Below are 24,004 nucleotides of genomic sequence, written 5' to 3'. Positions count from 1 at the left end.
TCCAGGGTGTTATTTCTTGAAGCTCTTAGTGTTGTTTCTCATAGATACCAAATGTCTGGGAACAATGAACATATTTTGTGAAAGACTTCTTTGTAGTTTTTGTTTGTGCTTCCATTATAGTTAGTGTCAGGTTTGGAGCCAGATTATGTAGGTTTGAATCTCAGGCCTGAAATTTAACTGCTCTAGGATCCTGGTAAAATTGCTCAACTTTTCTGTGCCCCAGTTCCCTTATCCTTAGAGGAAGGATAATAATATCAGGTACTTCGAGTGTTTGATATAAAGTCCTTACGCCAGCATTTGGCCTATAAGGCGGGTTTAATAAATGTTAGTTACTATTACTAAAGCAACTGGCTTCTTTTTCCAACACTTCACAAGTTTTATCTATCAATCTCTTGCCTCTTTCTGGATACTTTCTATCTGTTGATTTCACTTTATCTTTATTGATCTTATTCACTCTAATTGCTACTGTCATGGTCCTTCCTATTACAGGACTGTTGGTCATGCCTTTTGATCATGGTCCTTGTGTGTGGAATGTCCATTTTCCTGTTTGCAGTGGCCAATTCCTAGAAGTTCTTTAAGTTCCCTAAGGGCGTTGACTCTGTCTCCTTTTTGTTTACCATTTTATACTCGGAGTTGAATCCAGCGCCTGGCATCCGAAGGCCCCAGCCTGAGTCTAGAATTTCACCTGCTTTTTAGACTCTGTGCTAGGGTCTTGGAAAAGAAATTTGAAAAACGCGTGGTTTTTTTTTTTTTTTTTCTGGTCTCAAGAGACCATTTGTTCATTGAAGGACACAGGCATGCAAAGGGAGAAGTTATAACGCTGAATGATAATTGTTACACAGGAGGCCAGTACTAGATCCACTGGGCATATTGAACCCATGGAAAAGAACAGAAAACTAATTCTGGAAAATAGAGAATGATTCACGGAGCAGGTAGAATCTAAATAACGAGTAGCAGTTTCGCGAAAGAACAAGTAGGGGTAGAGTTTCTGACAGAAAGCGTTCTAAGGCGAAAGTATGAAGGCATTTGCTTCTTTTGCTGATCCTGACTTCTACACACAGTTTCCTTTTTCATCATCGTCTGACATTACACTAATTACTTTTCATTTCTAATAACTGCAATAGTGCTGTTTCCCATTTTTCAATGTCTGTACAGTGTATTCGTTTGTTTTTGCTCTACATCTTTTTCCGTCTGCCTTGGATTTCCATCGTACATACTGTTTCATTGTGGTTTTGTATTATGTGTCATTCTTGAATTTCTATGTGCATTAAGACGTGCATTCTAGGGGCGCCTGGGGGGCTCAGTGGGTTAAGCCGCTGCCTTCAGCTCAGGTCATGATCTCAGGGTCCTGGGATCGAGTCCCACATCGGGCTCTCTGCTCAGCGGGGAGCCTGCTTCTCCCTCTCTCTCTCTGCCTCTCCATCTACTTGTGATCTCTCTCTGTCAAATAAATAAATAAAATCTTAAAAGAAAAAAAAAAAAAAAAAAAAAGACGTGCGTTCTAATGACTCGTTCCCTGTTAGCGTGTACTGGTTTAAGCACGGTATGTGGACCCTGGATCGAATTGGTGGCAGTCCAGCCCTGAGGAGTATGTGACTTAAGTTCAAGAAAGTGGTGCAAAGAAGTGGAAGAATTATTGTTCCAGACAACCTCAATAAGCAACCCCGTGATGGGTTAGGGACCATTTTCCTCTCTGCGCCCGCGTCTCCACAGCTGGTAAACGAAGGCGACTGGAGCACCGGACCGCGACCCTACGGAGTCCAGCGCCCAGCGCGCCCCAGGAGAGGCCGCGGTCCCAGGCGCACGGGGCGCCCCCGGCGCTCGGCCGGAAGGAGCGGGGCGGGGCCTCTCGGCGGCCGGGCCCGGCGGCCTGGGGGAGGGGAGCGCGGGAGCGAGAGTCTCCAGGAAAAAGGCAAAGGCGGGCGCGAGGCTGCCTCCCGAGGCTCTCTCGGCTTGCAGTTCCTCCCGTTTGGCTGACTTGGGAGTCGCGACCTCCCGTACAGGTGGGTCCTGTTCCACCGACCGGGGACGGGGTGTGTTTGGCGGCTGCGGCGGTTGGGATTGCCCGGACACTCGCTTTAAGGCCTGGCGCGGGGGGTGCGGGGGGCGCGGGGGGCGGCTCCCACCCCGTCTGCTCGGCCCCAGGACGGTGGTACTTACCTTAACCCCCGTGGAGGAGAAGGCCGCTCGCGCCTTGCCGCAGGGCTGTCGTCACGGTTTCCATGCCAGGTGCGCGGCGAGCGCGGCCCGCGGGGGAGCGCAGGGCCAGACGGGCCTAGCTGTCGGCCCGGGCGGCAGGCGCCGGAGCAAGCCCGCGGCGGGGCCAACGCCCAGCCTGCCTCGATCCGAGCTCCACGGACCTCTCCGCCCGGGCTCCGGCGCTGACTGGGGGGCTCCAGCTGGCGCAGGGTGCCTGACCTGCTCGAGCTTCCCGGCTTGGCCGTGGAGTGAAAGGTGGCATTCGGCAGTCTGCAGCACTGACTTTCTCTCGTTCTAAGATCCACTAGTGTTCTCTGCCCGGATTTTACCCTTTGTCTGCCCCTCCCGAGCGACAGTGCCTAGCAAGAGTCGCGAGCAACCGGGCAGCGCACTGCGAAACTTAGTGGAGGAAGAATTCATCAAAACCGTGTGAACAGTTCTAACGACTGACTGACCCGATAGCTGGGAAAAAAGAGTACATTACTGTGCCTTGGTTGAATGTCAGCTCCAACGACTGCTTTGATGAATTCTTTACTATTAAAGATTTTAAGCAGATGATTAAAGAAAACGTTGTGTTGAATGAATACGATACACTGTCCAGCAATACTCTCATCATAAAAGACTTGTGTAATTTAACTATTAACCAGTAGCTGAAGTTAAAACGAGCCTTCATATGTAGGAAAACTTGCACAATCCGTTCCCATATAGCATTCTTTTAGACTCTCTTCTTAGCTGGCTTGCCTTCTCAGGAATCTCTATAGTAAAAACTACAGTTTATTTTACAGTAACTATGAAGACAAAGAATTATAAACACTATGAACCAACATTATGTCATTGCAGTTTCACCTCAAAGAACTGCTTAAAATGGTAATGACAACCCTATCTTATGCAAAACACTGTCCTCTTCACAGCCAGGAGAGGTCGATGTGTTTATTTGTCATCATACTTAAAGAAGTCATACTCTACCTGGTAACTAGTATGATGAAGGTAATCTTTCCTGGGTTGCTTTGAGTCCAGAACTGTTGGGGTGGGAAGTGGCACCCTTTGCATGCCCCATCCCATTCTCATTTCTAGGAAATCTGCACTGGGACAGAGCACTTCCTGGTTTGGGTATCTGCAGAAGCCAGAAGCCGTTCTGGATCTCTGCTTGTCGCCCCTGGGAGAAACAGTAAAATACGCAGAGTGACCCTTGGAGTCCATAGTGTTGCTGGCAGTGGTACTTTTTGCCTGCGGGCATGAGGGTGGGGGCAGGGGCCGGATCCACAGGCCTCGGTGGTGCGAAAAGTCTCTCTGGGGTGGAAGCCAAAGTGAACAGAGGTCCACCAGCTGGGTGCCATCGTGACCCTGTTTAGACGACACCAAACGGGGGGCCATACAGTCTGCCACTGCGCTCCCCTAGAGGACTCGCAGGATGACAGGCTCTTGGCCAAACGCGGCCTGCGCCACACCTGCAGGTTCCAGGCAAGGGGTGCCTGGTAGGGAGGAGGGGGTCCTTCTGGGCACGGGACCTGGTGATTTTCCAAACTGTTGACAACTGAGAGGGAAACAGTGATAGACTTCTGCTGAGCCGACCTCGAGGGTGACTTTAGGACCGGCTGCTTGGCAGGCAACGATGAATGCTCTGTTTGGCCGCATTTCTACTCTATTCATTTATTCTCTCACTCCAAAGACAATCAATGAATGCTTGCCCTGTGCCAGCATGCTGATCCACTCACGGAGATTAGCGGCGAGGAAAGACAGTAAGTTTGGGAGGAGAACAGGAACTCCACTTTAAGCACGCTGACTCGGGGGCATCTTTTCTCCTCCTGATTCCCACTAGAGAGTCCATTCAAAATCTTGCCACTTCTGCTTCCTGAATATTGTTAAACCCATCCGCTTCTCTTGGCCCCCCACTGCCACTCCAGACTGAGCCAGCAACATGGTTTTGTATGCATCTACTTAAAAAGATTTTTTTATGTGTCATCGAGGGGTCATTCATATACATTCATTTTACCTACATTTTCAGGCATACGACATACTGATTGGACAACTCTGTACTCTACTCCTCAGTACTCACTAGTGCAAGTGGAGTCACCATTCGTCAACGCACAGTGTTATTACAATATTATGGACTCTGTTCCCTGTGCTGTACTTTTCATCTCCGTGGCTTGCTTGTTTAGTGATTTCAAAGATTTTTTTTTTTTTTTTTCAAAGATCCAAGCCATTGCTTGGCCCTCGGCCCTCATGGGAAAACCACCACTCCTTGTCAACACCACAGCAACAAGAACACTGCACAACAGCCCAGGGAGCTCTGTACGACCCCTAACAAGTTGTGGAAGAGATGAGCTTCCTTTTCTTTTCTCTACTACCCAGAGGGTCTTTAAAATTTCTTGTATTGGGACAACCTGGATGCACCTACAGGGTATGGTGTTAACTGAAACAACTCAGACAGAAAAACGAGGACCATACAAATTCCACTTATAGGTGGAATTTAAGTGGAAATAGATTCCGCCTATATGTGGAATCTAAATTAAAAAAAAAAAAGAAGTTGAGTGGAAACAGATTCCACTTATGTGTGGAATCTAAATTAAAAAAAGACAAGATGGGATTGGGAGGGAGACAAACCATAAGTGACTCTTAATCTCACAAAACAAACTGAGGGTTGCTGGGGGGAGGGGGTTTGGGAGAAGGGGGTGGGGTTATGGACATTGGGGAGGGTATGTGCTTTGGTGAGTGCTGTGAAGTGTGTAAACCTGGTGATTCACAGACCTGTACCCCTGGGGATAAAAATATATGTTTATAAAAAATTAAAAAAAAAAAGACAAACACAAAAACAGACTATTAAATGCAGGACAAACTGGTGGTCACCAGAGGGGAAGGAGAAGGGAGGGGTATTGGCAAAATAGGAAGAAATTGTATTGAGGTATAATTTATATACGATAAAATTGACCCATTTTAAGTGTAACCTTCAAGGATTTTTAGTAGATTTATTCAGTGTCACAAACATCACTGTAACCCAGTTTTTGACATTTCCATCACCTCAGTAACATGTCCATTGCCCATTTGTAGTTAATCCTTATTACTGCCCCTAGCATTGGGCAATATAATCATTTTGTGTGCCTGTGAATTTGCCTATTCTCGGACATTTCATATAAATGGAATCATACACTTTCTGTGGTTTTTTGCAACTTGATTCTGAGCAAGATGTTTTCAAGGTTCATTCATAATGTGGCATGCATCACTACTTCATTACTTTTGATGGGTGGCTAATGTGCTACTGTATGTATATACTGCATTTTATGTATTCATTTATCAGTTTATATACATTTGGTTTATTCCCACCTTTTGGCAGTCATGAAGAAGGCTGCTCTGAGCATTGATGCACAAGTTTTGAACATGTTTTCAGTCGTCTTAGGTAGATATGTAGGAATGGACTTGGTCTCCATCTACATGAAAACTTTTGTTCAGTGTAACCACCTTTATTAATGATCTGAGCTTGAGCCTCAGGATCCCTTGCTGTTTCACTTTGCACTTGTATGTTACAGACATGCTTCTTTCCTTATACCTCATAAATGAAGCTCTTGCTAACTTCACATTTTCTTCTGCAGCCTTCTCACCTTCCTCAACCTTTACAGAACTGAAGAGAGTGAAGGCCTTGCTCTGGGGTAGGCTTTGGCTGAAGGAAATCTTGTGGCTGGTTTGATCATCTTTGAAGATAACTAAAGCTTTCTCCATATCAGCAATAAGACTCTTTTGCTTTCTTATCATTTGTGTGTTCACTGGAGTGGCACTTGCAGGGTCCTCCAAGAACTGTTTATTTGCCTTTACCACTTGTTTTCTGTTTGACACAAGAGGTCCAACTTTCTACCTGTCTCAGCTTTCAACATGCCTCACTAAGCTCAGTCATATTTGGCTCCTTTCACTTGAATGCTCAGAAGCCATTGTAGGGTTATTCATAGGCCTGATTTCAGTATTATTGTGTCTCAGGGAATGGGGAGGCCTAAGGTGAGATGGGGGAATGCTTGGTCAGTGGAGCACTCAGAACACACATTTATTAAATTCACTGTCTTCTGTGGGTACAGTTCATGGTGCACCGAAACAGTTACAGTAGTAACATCAAATATCATTGATCACAAATCATAACAAATATAATAATAATGAAAAAGTTTGAACTGTTGTGAGTGACACAGAGACATGAAGTGAACAACTGCTGTTGGAAAAACAGCTTAATGCAGGGTTTGCCACAAACCTTCATTTAAAAAAAAATGCAGTATCTGTGAAGCACAATCAAGAGAAGTGGAATAAAATGCCTGTATTGGTGGGTTTGGTTGGCCAACATTTTGTTGAGGAATTTTGCATCCATATTCATTCGAGACATTGCACTGTCTCTTTCTTTCCTTAGGTTGTATTTGTCTTGTTTGATGTAAGATACCAGTCTCATAGAATGAGTTGAGAAGAGTTTCTTGTGTCAATGTGTATTTTACATGTTTCTATTTATTATCTCTTCCTGATGAATTGATCCTTCTATCATTATGAAATGTCCTTTTTCTAAGCATAGCTACTTCAGCTCTTTCATGGTTACCATTTGCACTGTATACATCTTTTTCACCCTCTTATTCCTTCAACATATTTATTTCTTCACATCTAAATGGGGTACAATGTGAATGAAGGGCGTATACTTGGATTTTCTGTTCTTTTATCAAGTCTCACAGTCATTGTCTTTTGATTGGACTGTTTGATCTGTTTACATTTATCATAATTAAAATTACTGTAATTAAGTTAACTTTCTGTGATTGAACTTTTGATGTTTTTTACAGTAATTTCTGGAGTTATTTTTTATTAACTATCCTGGGAATTACAACATGTAATCAATGTAATATAATCTATTTTAAATTAATAATTTAATTCTAGTAACACAGGGAAACGTTGCTCCTCCATCCTTTGTCCTATTAATATAATAGGATTTACATCTTAATAAATTGGAACTCCAACAATATAGTTTTTATTTTTAAAATTTTTTTCTTTTTTTAATTATGTTAGTCACCATATAGTACATCATTAGTTTCTTTTTTTTTAAGATTTTTATTTATTTATTTGTCAGACAGAGATCACAAGTAGGCAGAGAGGCAGGCAGAGAGAGAGAGGAGGAAGCAGGCTCCCTGCTGAGCAGAGAGCCTGATACGGGGCTCCATTCCAGGACCCTGGGATCATGACCTGAGCCAAAGGCAGAGGCTTTAACCCACTGAGCCATGCAGGTGCCCCACATCATTCATTTTTGATGCAGTGTTCCATGATTCGTTGTTTACATATGACATCCAGTGCTCCATGCTGTACGTTTCCTCCTTAATACCCACCACCAGGCTCACCCATTCCCCCTATACCCCACTTTCTCAGAGAAAACATAAAGAGGATCTTCATTTTTTAAGTTCACACTGACAATCTTTTTTTGTAATTGGTATATTTAGACCATTTATATATAAAGTGACTATTGATATTTTTAGATTTATATTTACCATTTTGTTAATATGTCCATATGTCAAATTTCTTGTTTCCTTTTGCCCTCTTTTCTCCTTTTCCTTTAAGATTATTTATTTATGTATTTGAAAGGCAGAGATCACAAGTAGGCATAGAGGCAGGCAGAGAGAGAGAAGGGGAAGCAGGCTCCCCACTGAGCCGAGAGCCCGATGTGGGGCTCAATTTCAGGACCCTGAGACCATGACCTGAGCAGAAGGCAGAGGCTTAACCCACTGAGCCACCCAGGCGCCCCTTTTCCGCCTTCTCTTGTTTTACTTGTACATTTTATGTGATTCCATTTTTATCTCCTTTCTCAAAATTTCAATTATACTTTTTCAAGGTTTCTTTAGTGCTTGCCCAGAGTTTATGATATATGTATTTTTTACTAATCTGAGTCCACTTCCAAATAAGACTATTCTGCTTCACATGTGGTGTATAAACCTTATAACAGAATACTCCTAATTCTTTCCTCTAATCTATGATTTTTCTTTTAAGCATTAAATTTTTATATTCTGTAATTACCCATCACGTTGTTACTTTTATTACTTAAAACTATTACTTTTTTAAAACAATTAAGAATAAGAACACCTAAAATATTTTTACCTTTATTTATTCCTTTCCTGGTGCCCTTTGCCTCTGAATGGAGACACAAGTTTCTGATATATATCACTTTCCTTTCCCTGAAAAACTTCTTTTAATATTTATTGTAGGACATAAACTGCTGGTGATTGAATTCTCTCAGTTTTTGTTTATCTGAGAAAATCTTTCATTCTCCTACACTTTTTAAAATTTCTTTTTTTTTTTTTTTTGTAGTTTCAGAGGTATAATTTAGTGATTCATCCGTTGCATAGAACACCCGGTGCCCATTACATCAAGTGCCCTCCTTAATGCCCATCACCCAATTATCCCTCTCCCCGCAACCTCCCTTCCAGCAACCCTCAGTTTACTTCCTAGAGTTCAGTGTCTCTTATGGTTAGCCTCCCTGTCAGTTTTCATCTTATTTTATTTTTCCTTCCCTTTGCCTGTGTTCATCTGTCTTGTTTCTTAAACTCCACAAATGTGTGAAATCATATGGCATTTGTCTTTTTCTGACTGACTTATTTCGCTTAGCATAATACTCTCCACTTCCATCCATGTCATTGCAAATGACAAGATCTCAATTTTTTGATGGCTGAGTAATATTCTATTCTGTATATAGATAGATAGATAGATAGATCTCACTTCTTTATCTCTTCAGCAGTCAATGGATATCTGGGCTTTTTCCATGGTTTGGCTGTTGTGGATAATGCTGCTATAAACATTGGGATGGGTGCCTGTATCTGTTTGTATTCTTTGGGTAAATACCCAGTAGTGCGATTGCTAGGTCGTAGGGTAGCTCTATTTTCAACTTCTTCAGGAACCTCCATACTGTTTTCCAGAGTGGTTGCATAAGCTTGCATTCCCACCAACAGTGTAAGAGGGTCCCTTTTCTCCACATCCTCTACAACATCTGTTGTTTCCTGACTTGTTAATTTCAGCCATTCTGACTGGTGAGAGGTGGTACCTCATTGTGGTTTTGATTTGTATTTCCCTGATGTCCTGGAATGTTGAGCATTTCTTCCTGTGTCTGTTGGCCATTTGGATGTCTTTGGAGAAATGTCTGTTCATGTCTTCTGCCCATTTTTTGACTGGAATTTTTTGGGGGTATGTTGAATTTGATAAGCTCTTTATAGATTTTATAGCTGTTTATCTAATACATCTTTGCAGATATATTCTCCCATTCTTTCAGTTGACTTTTGGTTTTGTTGACTGTTTCCTTTTCTGTGAAGAAGCTTTTGATCTTGATGAAGTCCCAACAGTTCATTTTGCCCTTGCTTCCCTTGCCTTTGGCGATGTTCCTAGGAAGAAGTAGATGCGGCTGAGGTCTAAGAGGTTGCTGCCTGTGTTCTCCTCAAGGATTTTGATGGATTCCTGTCTCACATTGAGGTCTTTCATCCATTTTGTGTCTATTTTTGTGTGTGGTGTAAGGAAATGGTCCAGTTTCATTCTTCTGCATGTGGCTGTCCAGTTTTCTCAACACCATTTGTTGAAGAGACTGTCTTTTTTCAAGTGGTTGTTCTTTCCCATTTTGACAAAGATTATTTGACCATAGAGCTGAGGGTCCATATCTGGGCTCTCTACTCTGTTCCACTGGTCTATGTGTCTGTTTTTGTGCCAGTACCATGCTGTCTTGGTGATCACAGCTTTGTAGTAAAGCTTGAAATCAGGCAACGTGATGCCCCCAGTTTTGTTTTTCTTTTTCAACATTTCCTTAGCAATTCAGGGTCTCTTCTAGTTCCATACAAATTTTAGGATTGTTTGCTCCAGCTCTTTGAAAAATGCCGGTGGAATTTTTATCAGGATGACATTGAAAGTACAGATTGCTCTGGGCAGTACAGACATTTTAACAATGTTTATTCTTCCAATCCATGAGCATGGAATGGTCTTCCATTTTTTTTGTGTCTTCTTCAATTTCTTTCATGAGTGTTCTGTAGTTCCTTGAGTACAGATCCTTTACAAACTCTTTAGTTGGGTTTATTCCCAGGTATCTGATGGTTCTTGGTGCTATAATAAATGGAACTGATTCTCTAATTTTCCTTTCTGTATTTTCATTGTTAGTGTATAAGAAAGCAACTGATTTCTGTACATTGGTTTTGTATTCTGCCACATTAATGAATTGCTGTATGAGTTTTAGTAGTTTGGGGATGGAGTCTTGGCTTTTCCATATAAAGTATCATGTCTTCTGTGAAGAGAGAGAGTTTGACTTCATTGCGAATTTGAATACCTTTTATTTCCTTTTGTTGTCTGATTGCTGTTGCTAGGAATTCTAGTACTATGTTGAACAAGAGTAGCGAGAGTGGGCATCCTTGTCGTGTTCCTGATCTCAAAGGGGAGGCTGTCAGCTTTTCCCCATTGAGGAAGATAATTTGCTGTGGGTTTTTCATAGATAGATTTTATGAAGTTGAGGAATGTACCCTCTATCCCTATACTTTGAAGCATTTTAATCAGAAACGGATGCTGGATCTTGTCAAATGCTTTTTCTGCATCAACTGAGAGGACCATGTGGTTCTTCCCTCTTCTCTTATTGATTTGTTCTATCACATTCATTGATTTGCCAATGTTAAACCACCCTTGAAACCCAGGGATAAATCCCACCTGGTCATGGTGGATAATCTTTTTAATGTACTGTTGGCTCCCATTAGTGAGGATCTTGTTGAGAATCTTAGCATCTATATTCATCAGGGATATTGGTCCAAAAGTTTTTTTTTTTTGGTGGGGTCTTTGCCTGGTTTAGGGATCAAGGTAATGCTGCCAGAAAACTACTTGTTATAAATGAGATGGGCTCAACAACAGGAAGATGCATAAATTCAAGCCTTAGTGAATATGTAAGACTCAGGAAATATTATTTCCATGATGCCTCACTAAAGAATTTAATGAAAATAAAAAAGCTTCAGATAACCAAGAAATCATAGGAGACATTTGGTGTACATTTGATGGTGATCTGAAACTATATTTACCTGTAAAGCTAAGAATAAATGATGGTGATGAAATAACAGAAGAGAGGCAAATATTTCATACTCTGAAATGTAGGTATTACACAAGCAACAAAAGTGGGTGTAGAAGGAAGATAACATCATAGATATTAACTAGGAGTAAGAAGATAGAAGTTTAGGGCCCCTGGGTGCTCAGTTGGTTGTGTCAGCCTTCAGCTCAGATTATGATCCCATGGTCCTGGGATCAAGTCATGCATTGGGCTCCCTGCTCAGTGGTGAGTGCTTCTCCCTCTCTCTATGCCCCACCCCCGACTCATGTGCTTGCTTGATCTCTGTCTCAAATAAATAAATATTAAAAAAAAAAGAAAATACAGGTTTAAATTAGAGGCTGGGTCATAAGGAAGGAGAGGCAAAAAGAGAATACTAGCAAATTTCATTATGGCTCATGAAGGACAGCAATAGCAAGTTACCTTTAAAAGGAGGATAAAAGTATATCTGATACAGCCCCAGCTTAGAACCTTTGCACTGACCTACTTTACACCAGGTATCTTCATGACTAACTCCCTCATTGGTCAAAAGTCATCTTTATCAAAGAGATTTACCCTTACCAGCATATTTAAAACTCCTACTACCTCCAGCATACCCCTTTTTCCTGCTTGATTTTTTTAATAGCTCCTATCATCTTATAATATATTATGTAACTTACTTATGTATTATTTTTATCTTTAATCATATGCCTCCTCTCATTAGAAGATACACTCCATGAAAGCAGGATTTTTTGTCTCTTTTGTTCATTTATATATCCCGAGCACCTAAAATACTGCCGGGCAGAAAGTTGGCACCCAATAAAGATTTTTTAAATGAGTTGATTAATTAGTTAAGAGTGTCAGGGAAGTTTTCTCCAGTGATTTGATTTTTAATCTTAGACCTGAAGAATGAGTAGAAAGAATAAGAGGGAAAACATGGTAGGCAGAGGAAACAACACATGTAAAGATCCTGAGGTCGTGGGGCAAGATGGAGCCAGTTATGTAAAGCCTTTGTAAAGAGATGACTCAGTCCTTTTGCCTGCCCTCAGGGAGCTCTCAGCAAATAGGGAGAAAAAAATGACTAAACAGGTGATTATTACACATGTTGTAAATGCATGAATAAGGGTATGCACAAAGAATGGTGAAAACATTGACTAGGCAGCTATTAACTCTTCTGAGGGCATTTAGGAAGATTTTACAAAAAAAAGGTGACATTTGAGCTAGGTCTCAGGCCAGAGAGTGACATGATGAAAGAGTTTTAAGAAGATTAATCTGGCAATAGTACGGAAAATAGATTGGAATATGGATGGACCAGAGGCAAGGAAACCATCTAGTCTATGGCAGTAGTCCAGGTATGAGGTGATGAAGGCATCTATAGGAATGGAAAAAGAAGGACAAATCTGAGACACATTTGGAAGGAAAAATTGATGGGAGCTAAATGGATTCTTGGCTTTAAGCCTTTCAGGAGGTAATGCTTCTTCCTTAGTAATAACCATGAAAAGATTCAAATTGACCTATTATGTAATTGCCTACTCTGACTAGAATTTCTAGCTATGGCTATTCTCCAAAAGTTTCTGTTATTGTGATTGATACTTGTTGGACCTTAATTTACATTAAGATGATTTTAGACTCTAAAGGTTGGGAAGCTCTCAAAAACATAATTTTGACTATGAAACAGCAAATTATTCTACAAAAGGAGAAATGAGGGAAACCATGGGACTACATAGGAAGTTTTACAATGAGCTCATAGTTCCTATTTTAAAAGAATACTAATACAAAAGGTGGAAAAAAAGGAGGAATATAACAAGTGACATGTGCCTAAAGGATTAGTATTTGCAAGCATAAGGCCCAAAATTACCTCAGGCTTATAAAAACGCATATTTGCAAAGACAACAAGAACAACATTTTGCCTGTGTTCTCAGAAAGAAAAAGTATATGTGTCCTGACATGGGTAAGCTATAACTCAGATGATATCATTAGACTACTCTTCAATGATCAAAAGAATTAAGGAGAATAAGAGAAGTGCTTTATGACTGGATTTATGTAAAACTTCTAAGGGAGAATTTTCAGTCTACTAATCCATAAACTAAATATCTCCAGGCTTAGGTCCTAGAACAGATTTCAAGAAAGTGTGTACTTAGATAATTACAAAGTGTTATCAGCAAGGACATTCCACAAAAATGTAATTTTATTTTTAAAAATATTATTAGAGGTAATTTATGGAAATATGGCAGACATAGTGTACATTAAATGAATGAATGAAATTTCATCAAGATTTTAACAAACCTTTTTTTAATTAACATATAATGTATTATTTGCCCCAGGGGTGCAGGTCTGTGAATCATCAGTCTTACACACTTCACAGCACTCACCTTAGCACATACCCTCCCCAATGTCCATAACCCAACCATCCTATCTCTCCCCACCCCAGTAACCCTCAGTTTGTTTCCTGAGATTAAGAGTCTCTTATGGTTTATCTCCCTCCCGATCCCATCTTGTTTCATTTTTTTCCTTCCCTCCCCCCCAAACTGCCCACATTGCCTCTCTAATTCTTCATATCAGGGAGATTATATGATAACTGTCTTTCTCTGATTGACTTATTTCACTAAGCATAATACCCTTTAGTCCCATCCACATCATTGCAAATGGCAAGAGTTTGGGGGGTTTTGTGGCTTTTTAAAAAAAGATCTTATTTATTGATTTGACAGAGAGAGTGCACAAGTAGGCAGAGAGGCGGGCAGAGAGAGAGAGGGAAGCAGGCTTCCCACTGAGCAGAGAGCCCCATAAGGGGCTCGATCCCAGGTCCCTAGGATCATGACCTGAGCCAAAGGCAGAGGCTTAACCCACTGAGCCACTCAGGCGCCCCAAGTTCGGGGTTTTTGATGGCTGCATGGTATTCCATTGTATATATGAACCACATCTTCTTTATCCATTCATCTGTTAATGGACATCTAGGGTCTTTACATAGTTTGGCTATTGTGGACATTGCTGCTATAAACATTCAGGTGCACATGCCCCTTCGGATCACTACATTTGTATCTTTAGGGTAATTACCCAGTAGTGCAATTGCTGGGTCATAGGGTAGCTCTATTTTCAACTGTCTGAGGAACCTCCATGCTGTTTTGCAGTATCTGCACCAGCTTGCATTTCCGCCAACAGCATAGGGGGTTCCCCTTTCTCCGCATCCTCGCCAGCATCTGTCATTTCCTGACTGGTTAATTTTAGCCATTCTGACAGGTGTGAGGTGGTATCTCATCATGGCTTTGATTTGTATTTCCCTGATGCCCAGTGATGTGGAGTCTTTTTTCAAGTGTCTGTTGGCCATTTGTGTGTCTTGTTTGGGTAAATGTCTGTTCCTGTCTTCTGCCCATTTCTTGCCTTCGTTTCTGGCTAGAATCCACACATTTAGCTTCTTTCACATTGTTGGCCGGATTCAGTTCCCCATGGCTGTGGGACTGAGGCTGCTGTTTCCTTCTCGCACATCATCTGGTCGTCACTCTCATCTCCTTGAGACTGCGTGCATTACTTGTCTTATAGTCCCCTCCACTCTCAAAGCCAATGGAGAATCTCCTTCACAGCAAATCCCTCTCTGGCTTCAAATATCTTTCACCAGAAAGGGCCTGTCCATTTCAAGGGATTGCTGGTGTAGGTCAGCCTAGCTAATGATCTTAAAGTCCTCTGTGTCATATACATTGCCTAATTACTCCAGTGAAATCCCATCATATTCATACTCTAGGGGAAAGGATTATAATTTGGCAAGGGTCACCAGATGTCATTTTAGAATTATGCTTATCATAATCATCAAGTCATAGATTCAAAACGTCCTGTAATTCAAAGAAGAATAATACAAAGAATACCTAATCTAGCTGTATTTTATAAAAAACTGCTAAAAAATAAAAAGAAGAAAACAGAAAAGCAGTTGGAGAAAAAAGATGTATTACTTTACAAGGAGGAGCAATTAGATTGGCATTGATTTCCCAACAAAAACAACATGAAGATACTAGAATGGTATTTTCAAAATGCTGGACGGGGTAACTGCCAATCTAAATTTCTATATCCAGTGAAAATATCTTTGAAAAACAGTCTGTGTGTGAGAGACTGTGGACTCTGATAAACAAACTGAGGGTTTTGGAAGTTGGGTGAGCCTGGTGGTGGGTATTAAGGAGGGCATGGATTGCGTGGAGCAGTGGGTGTGGTGATAAACTGAATTTTGGAACACTGGGAAAAAAAAGGTAACGTGGTGTTTTTACATGGTCCAAAACTTAGGGAATCTGCCACTAAACTCCAAAGGACATATTAATGATCTTCAAGCAGGAGCAAAATGATCCCAAATAAAAGCTTGGAGCTATATGATGGAAAGCAATACAATGGTAAAGTTAAATATGTGGGTAGATCTGAATGTCCATTGATTATATAAAACAAAGATAATAATATGTTGTGTGGGATATGTGTATGTTAATTAAAATACACAATAGACTATAGTTGTGGAAAGAGCAGAAATGGAGTCAATATAAATTTTCTAATTTTCATTATAATTTAATAAATCAAATATACATGTTGTAAGCTGTAGAATAAGTCCTTTTTAAAGCCAGTAAAAGAATGTATAATTAACAAGTAAACAAAGGAGGAAATGGTAATACAAATTACATAATCAGTGCAGAACAAAGCAAGATAGGAAAGGTAACAAAACAGGCAAGATAAACGGAAAGAAAACATTGATATAGGAGAGTTAAACTCAAATATATCAATAATTATGTTAAGGGCTTCCTGGGTGGCTCAGTCAGTGAAGCACCTGTGTTTGGTTAGTTAAGTCTTGGGTCCTGGGATCCATCCTGGCATTGGGCTCCCTGTTCAGTGGGGTTGGGGTTAGGGTTAGAGCTTCTGCTTCTTCCTGTGCCAGCTGCTCTCTCTGCTTGTTCACCCTGTCTCTGTGAAATAAATTAAAAAAGTCCTTTCTTAAAAAAAAAAAAAAAGCTGTTTGAAACAAAGTGCATGAAGTATGTTATACAGTTTAAGGGTTAGGGTTCATTCATTCATTCTGAATCCACATTGCCAGGTGACCTTCCTCAGCTGTCAGCTGTGACTCCTGACTTAGCTGTTATCATCGTCATTTCCTCATTTTTCTCTAGAATTTTAGCACCTAGAGGTGCCTGTGTGGCTACGTTGTTGAAGCATCTGCCTTCAGCTCATGCCATGTTCCCACAGTCTTGGGATCAATTCCCTCTTTAGGCTCCCTGCTCAGAGGACCCTCTTCTCCCTCTCTTGGTTCATGCTGTCTTTCTCTCTCAAATAATTAAAACCTTAAAAAATGATTCTGTTCAATGTAAATGAACTGAACAGATTAATGAAACGATTATTAAACTGTTTTTTAAAAGTGCTATTTATTAAAAAACGGAAGTTACATGTAAAAATATAGGAAGATCAAAAGTAAAAGGGTGTAAGAAGTTACTATGTGAACAGTATCCAAGAATCAACAGAAGTAGATACAGTAATGACGGGGACAAAAGGGGTACCGCTACCCCATTCCCCTTTCTGGGGTCTTTCCTGCGCCACCTGGCGCTGTGTAGCTTGTCAAGAGACGAAATGATGACTGAGTCCAGTAATTTGGAACAAAGGGAGGCCCGAAGGGGTTGCACCCTGTAGCACTAGCAAGAAGGGCAGGCGCCAGGGCGAAGGCCCAGTCCGGTGGGCTCTCGGCTGTATTATCGTGGAATGTAAAGTATGCGGAGGGGAAAACAGCTCCAGAGCGTGATCACGTGAGGGGCAGCCGGCAGCTGTGTACGTGACTGATACTGTGGACCCTAGTGGGCCATTAACCAGAGGGCGACAGGGCACGGGAGAACTGGCCTCAGCAGGCCTAGCTCTCATACCCGCCCCCGGTCGTCACTGTTTGCAGCACCGGATATGCCTAAATTCAAAGATCGAACCACTGTGGAAATCTCAGGCTAAAGTGTAGGAATCTTTTCTAGACGGAGGTGTGTTGTGTAATACCCATTTTGTGGACACAGAAAACTAAATGATATCCTGGGCCATAAAGCAAGTCCCAGAAACCTTAAACAATTACAGCTACACTGGTTTTTTGTTTGTTTTTCTTTGGCCACAGTGAAATGAAGTTAGAAAATAGTAATGAGGAAAGTAGAAAATCTCTCTAAAATGTGTAGTATACTTCTAAATGACCTGCAGGTCACACTGTAAAATCACGATGTAAATTAAAAAATATTTTAAACTGACTGAAGAATGGCAATATTACATATCAAAATTCATGGCCACAAGAATTTTTATGGCAGTCAAAAAGTGAGAATAGGCTGTATGAACCTATGACAATGGCTGTTTGTCCAAAGCCATACAATGTAGAGTGAACTGTAATGTAAACTGTGCTCGTTGGGTGACAAAGATGTGTCAGCACAAGTTCATCAGTTGTGACAAATGTAACAAATGTGGTGAGGCATGCTCTTAGGGTTAGGATTGGGAGAAAGGGATTATATGAGAAATCTCTTATCTCACCCTCAATTTTGCTTTGAAAAAGACTTCTCTGAAGAAATAAAATCTTAATTAAAGAAATGTTTAGTGGGCAAAAGAGCTGAACAGATACTTGGCCAAAGAAAAGTTACAGATGGTAATTAAGACTATGAAAAGATGTACAACATAATATATAACTAGGAAAATGCAAATTAAAATACTGAAGTATCATGCACAACTATTAGAATGCCTAAATTTTTAAAAACTGACTATACCAACAAATAGCAAGGATGCACAGAACCGGACTTCTGGTTCATCACTGATGGAATACAGAATCATCCAGCTACTGTGGATGACAGTTTCAGACTTTCTTATAATGTTACATATAGAATTAGCGTATGACCCAACAGTAACACTCTTAAATATGTATAACCACATGATCTGAAATCTACTAAATGGAAAAATGTATTTTTAAAAAGATTTTATTTATTTATTTGACAGAAAGGGAGATCACAAGTAGGCAGAGAGGCAGGCAGAGAGAGAGGAGGGGGGGAAGCAGGCTCCCCGTGGAGCAGAGAGCCCATTGTGGGGCTTGATCCCAGGACCCTGGGATCATGACCTGAGGCAAAAGCAGAGGCTTAACCCACTGAGCCACCCAGGCACCCCCCAAAATGTATTTTTGTATGTGCATATGGAAGTTTGGAAATTTCAACTGTGTGTGATCTGGAAGTTGGTCCTCCAAACTGTTTATTGTTGTATTTTTGTATTGATTATTGTTGTATTGAGCTTTCTTGAAAGAATGGGAATGACAAATATAGAGGAAAGGAGGCTTTCACTTTTCATGTTATATATTTCTGTGTTGATTTTATTTTTCTTTCCTTTTTTTCTTTATACACATGAACAAATATTCTTTTGTGAATGAATACAAAACAATGAAACACTTCTACAAATAACAAACATTATGTGGAGTCTGCCCAGTTTTACCAGGCATAGTTAACTGCTTTCTCCTTTGCACTCTGTGTTTGAAAATACCATAAGTAGTGGTAGCTTCTTAAATGGTGGCTGGGATTGCAGAATTATTTACATTTATTTTCCTGGTACTTAAGAAAGTACCTGTTATACACATGCTCAGTAATATTTGTTGGGTGAAATAATGAAGGAATGAATAAATATACTTGCTTCAGAGTGGTTTTTGTGTGGAATAGTCCAACGTAAGGGAGAAGAGTATTTGATTAAGAATTGAGCTTTAGATCAGGAGTTGAAAAGATTATACTTTGAAGGACCAAATTGCAAATATTGTAGACATTGCAGGCCACATATGGTCTTGGCTTCATATTCCTTTTTGGTTTTGTTTACAACCCTTTAAAAATATAAAATCTGTTCTTAGCTTGTGGAATATATAAAAAGTGGCATGGGCCATAATCCTCCAGCCTCTGTCTTAGGTGATAACTGTACATAGGAAGTTTGAACACTGGACACAATAGAACACATATATGTGACCCATATATCAGCAGAGCCCGCTTATGCTCTGCTCCTTGCTTTTACCCGTAAAATTTCAATAAATTTGACTTTAGCTCTGTTATTTGGAACCCTCCCCAGGTCATCAGCATACTCTGTTACATCTCTAGCTATAGCCTTTGTGTATATGATTGGTATCATCCCTCATCAACATGAAATTCAGTCATTTCATTAGCTTACACACACACACACACACACACATATGCACTGAAAATAAGCCTTTGATGGGTTTAGTGACCTTACAGGGTTATTCACATCAAGCATCATACAGCTTCTGTACAGTTGCATGCCTTTCTCTGTCTTTTCCCACAGGACAAATCATTTTAAAGGTATTATGCAAATGAAGTTTTTAAATTAATTTTCCTGAAGCCATAACACTGAGGGAGTCACCAACTCTAAGCAGGTTTATCAAGGTACTTTTACCAACAAATATATTTTATCCCTAGCATTAAGTATTATAATAATTAGAATAATAGCAGGTGACATATATAGGACTTACTATAGGACAGACACAGTTTAAGTAGTTTAGTCTTCATACTAAACCCATGAAATAAGTATTATTATTATTCTCATTTTACAAAACAGGAAACCAGAGTCACTGAGAATTTAAGTGACTTGTTCACAATCACACTTCATCAGTGGAAAACAGTTTCAAGAAGTCATGTGAGGGTGTCACAAGTGGAGAGGCCCAGAAGGATGAGTTCTGAAAAGCAATTCTTATATGTGGTTAGAAGGTTAAAATTAGTGAATTTTGAAAGAACCACTTCAGTTAAATAATATGATAGAAGCAAGATTGTAAGGCATAAATAAAAGTAGCTGGTGAGAAAATGGAAGTAATGGTTATAGACCACTTATGCTCAACTTTTCAGAATTTTTCCTTTGTTTAATCCTCTATAGTTGAGGTAATTTCTTTTATATAGTTACATCTGTAGTATTATTCCTGCAACCTCATGAAAGTTCTTAAATGTTACTAACTCTCTCTCCTTATTGTCAAATTTTCTAGGATGTGGTGCCACAGGTTGTCCCACCTACAAAGCAGTCTCCAGAACCTGCTGAGGAGAGGAGTCACATGTTGGGCATTCCAACAGCCCAACTTCAAAAGCTTATTTCCATTAGCCATCCATTGGCACCATACAGCCTCTGAGTCTCTGGGTTGTGCTTGGCAGCAACATGAAGATCATTTTGGTAAGATATGTGGAGATAGATACTTTATTTTTTTAACTTTGTTTTAATTTCAGTTAGTTAACAGATAGTGTAGTATTAGATTCTGGTGGACAGTGTAGTGATTCAGTAGTTCCATGCAACACCTGGTGCTCGTCACAAGTACGCTGTTTAATCCCCTCCCCTATATCCCCCGTCCCCCCAGCACGTCCCCTCTGGTGACCATCAGTGTCTTCTCTATAGTTAAGAGTCTATTTCTTGGTTTGCCTCTCTGTTTTTTTCACCATTTGCTCATTTGTTTTGTTTCTTAAATTCCACATATGACTGAAATCATAAGGTATTTGTCTTTCTCTGACTTACTGCACTTAGCATAATACTCTCTAGCTCCATCCATGTCATTGCAAATAGCAAGATTTCATTCTTTTTCATGGCTGAGTAATATTCCATTGTGTATATGCCACATAAATGAAATTTAACATCTTACCCATTTACCCTTTAAAAGATTTATTTAGTTGAAAGAGGAGGGTGCTGGGGAGAGAATCCTCAAGCAGATTCCCTGCTGGGCACAGAGCCTGACATGGAGCTGTATGCCAGGACTCTGAGTTCATGACCTGCGCTAAAAGCAAGAGTCGGCCACTTAACCGACTGAGCCACCCAGGCACCCCATCTTACCTATTTCCTAAGTGTACAGTTCAGGTGGTAATTATGTTTACATTGTTGTGCAATATCAGTTACTGATTATGTGGACAGAACATACTTTCTCTGAAGTCTACAGGACCTCTAGCTGTTTATCTCCAAGATTATCCTACAGGTTGCAAGAAAGACAAAAATAATAATAAGGCAACAGTATAATCTCATCTCAGCAAGGGGAAGGGAGCATTGCTCTACTCCAGTTCCACTCTGTCTCTCTATCTCATATAAGGGGAAAAAAAGAAATAAAAGAAAGCCTCAGTATATAGGGAGGTGGGTTTCAAAGGTATAGACTGTGAATGATACAGCCAGGTAAAGTATTAGGTAGCAGAAGGGGCAGAAAAAAGCTTTATGCCTGTGTATAAGTTTCCTAAAACTGCTATAACCAATTACCATAAACTAGTTGGCTTAAAACAACAGAAATTTATTTTTTCACAGTTCTAGAAGCTAGAAGTCTGAAATAAAGGCATTGCCAGGGATATACTCCCTCCAAAGGCTCTTTTTGTCCCCTTCTAGATTCTGACAGTTGCTAACAATCCTTGACTTGTGGCAACATCATCCACTCTCTGCTCGTTGTCACATGGCTTCTTCCCTGTATCTTCTCACATATCTTTCTTTGTAAGAACACCAGTTGTCAGGTTTAGGGCCCACTCTAGGCCAGTAGGACTTCATCTGATCTTGATTATCTTCAAAGACCCTCTTTCCAAATAAAGTCTCATTCACAGATACTAGAGATCAGGACTTCAACATCTGGAAAGGGACAAAAACAATTGTGAAGGTTACAATCCAAAGATAGACATAGTCCCACTGTTCACTCCAAAGACTGAGATTTAATCCAAATATTAGATAATGCCCTAACCAGCTAATATACCTCCAGTTAAAGTAACAGCACATTGCAGCTGGGAGAACTGCAAGAGACAGACTGTTTCTGAGGTCTAGCACAAAGAGAAGGGCCAAGGCCAAGAGGGGAGACAAAAACAAGGTCACTAGAGGAATTGATGCCTTTGGTATCCATAGAGAGAAGAAACATTAGACGTAACCCATCTCTTGGCCAGATTGGTATAAATACTCACCCTAAAGTCCTGTTTACCTCAGTGTCTACTGCTTTATACAACATGGGTGCCTTTTAACAACAACAAAATTACAAAGCATACTAAAAAGCAACAAATAACAATTTGAAGAGACAAAGCACCATCAGAACTAGACTCACATGTGACACAGTTGTGGAAATTATTGGTCAGAAAATTAAAATTGCTGTGATTAATATGTTAAGGACTCTAATGGAGAAGGTAGACAAAATGAAAGACCAGATGGATAATGTCAGCAGAGTGATGAAACACTAAGAATTTTTTAAAATCAAAATCATAGTAACAGATTTGAAGAATGACTTGATGGGCTTATCAGTAGACTTGACACATTCAAGGATAGAATAAGTAAATGTAAAGGATAGGTCAATAGGAATTACCTAAACTGAAATGCGAGAGAGAGAGAGAGACAGAAAACAAAAATATACACAATATTCGGAAACTGTGGGGCAATATCAAGGGATAGAGAAAGAAACACCATGCAAATAATCAAACCAGTCATAGCTATATTTCAGACAAAGCAGTCTTCAGAGCAAGGAAGATTATTAGGGATAAAGAGGCAAGTAAACAGAGTGATAAAGGAATCAGTTATTTAATGGAACATGTAACAATCCTAAAAATGTAGCACCTAAGAACAGACCATCAAATTACATAAAGCACAAACCGACAGAGATGAAAGTGGAAATAAAAAATCCACGATTGTCCTTGGAGACTTTAAAACCTCTCAGTCATTGATAAATTAAGAAGGCAGAAAATCAGTAGGGACATAAATAACCTGAACAGCACTATCAACCAACTTGACCCAATTGACATTTATAGAACAATCCATCCAGCAGAAGTAAAGTACACATTGTTCTGAAATATAAATGAAACATCCACCAAGATAGACCACATTTGGGGCCATTAAAAAAAGCTCAACAAACTTAAAAGAATCTAAAACATAGAATATGTCCTCTGACCACAAGGGAATAAACTAGAAATCAATAATAGAAAAATAGTTACAAAAGTCTCCAATATTTGGAGATTAAACTATACAGTTCCAAAAAATGTATAGGTATAAAGTCTCAAAGTTAAAAATATTTTGAACTAAATGAAAATGAATATACGGCTTATCAAAATTTATGGTAAGCAGCTAAAGCAGCAGTTGGAGGGAAATATATAGCAATAAATGGATTTATTAGAAAAGAATAAAGGTCTAAAGTCAGTAACCTATACTTCTCCATTGGGAAATTAGGTAAAGAAGAGCCAACGAAAAGAAGGAAATAGTAAATATTAGAGCAGAAATTCATGATATTAAAAATGGGGAAGAAAAAACCAAGAATATAAATAAACTCAAAGCTGTTTATTTAAAAATATCAATAAAATTGATAAGCCTCCAGCGAGACTAACCAAGGAAAGAAGGGAAAAGAGACAAATTACCAGTGTCAAGAATTCTACGATACTAAAAGGACAATAAGAGGAATACCAGAAACAACTTTATGCCCATAAATTTGATAATTTAGATGAAATGGACCAATTCCTACAAATATGCTACTGTAGACTGAATTGTTCCCCCCAAATTCATACTGAAAACCTAACCCCCCCCCCCATATTACTGTATTGCAGATAGGGTCTGTAAGGAGGTCATAGGGATAGATCCCTGGCCCAAATAAACTGGTTTCCTTATAAAAGAGGAAGAGTAGTGATAATTTCCAGTGATCGCTCCCAACCCCCAGCCCTCTTTCTCTCATGAGGACATAGTAAGTAGGTGGCCTTCTACAAACCAAGAAAAGAGCTATCAGCAGGAACCGAATTGGTTGCTGCCGTGCTCTTGGACTTCTAGCCCCCAGAACTGTGAGAAAATAGATTTCCATTGTTTAAG

At 40.1% G+C, this 24,004-nt stretch overlaps 1 protein-coding gene across 9 annotated transcripts in view; it reads left to right on the top strand.

The window, feature by feature from the left end:
- The first annotated feature begins 1,849 nt into the window (after positions 1 to 1,849).
- TMLHE (trimethyllysine hydroxylase, epsilon) overlaps positions 1,850 to 24,004 on the top strand; it is a 97,475-nt gene continuing 75,320 nt past the window's right edge. For all 9 annotated transcript variants that reach the window (XM_059156751.1, XM_059156755.1, XM_059156750.1 and 6 more), the window contains exons 1-2: positions 1,850 to 2,003; positions 20,211 to 20,392. In XM_059156751.1, coding sequence (XP_059012734.1) covers positions 20,212 to 20,392 — 181 coding nt within the window. In that variant the 5' untranslated portion in view covers positions 1,850 to 2,003; position 20,211. The remainder of the gene's footprint in view (positions 2,004 to 20,210; positions 20,393 to 24,004) is intronic.

This window comes from Mustela lutreola, chromosome X (assembly GCF_030435805.1).
Source record: "Mustela lutreola isolate mMusLut2 chromosome X, mMusLut2.pri, whole genome shotgun sequence".
NCBI lineage: Eukaryota > Metazoa > Chordata > Mammalia > Carnivora > Mustelidae > Mustela > Mustela lutreola.
This window is presented reverse-complemented; position numbering and strand designations above follow the sequence as displayed.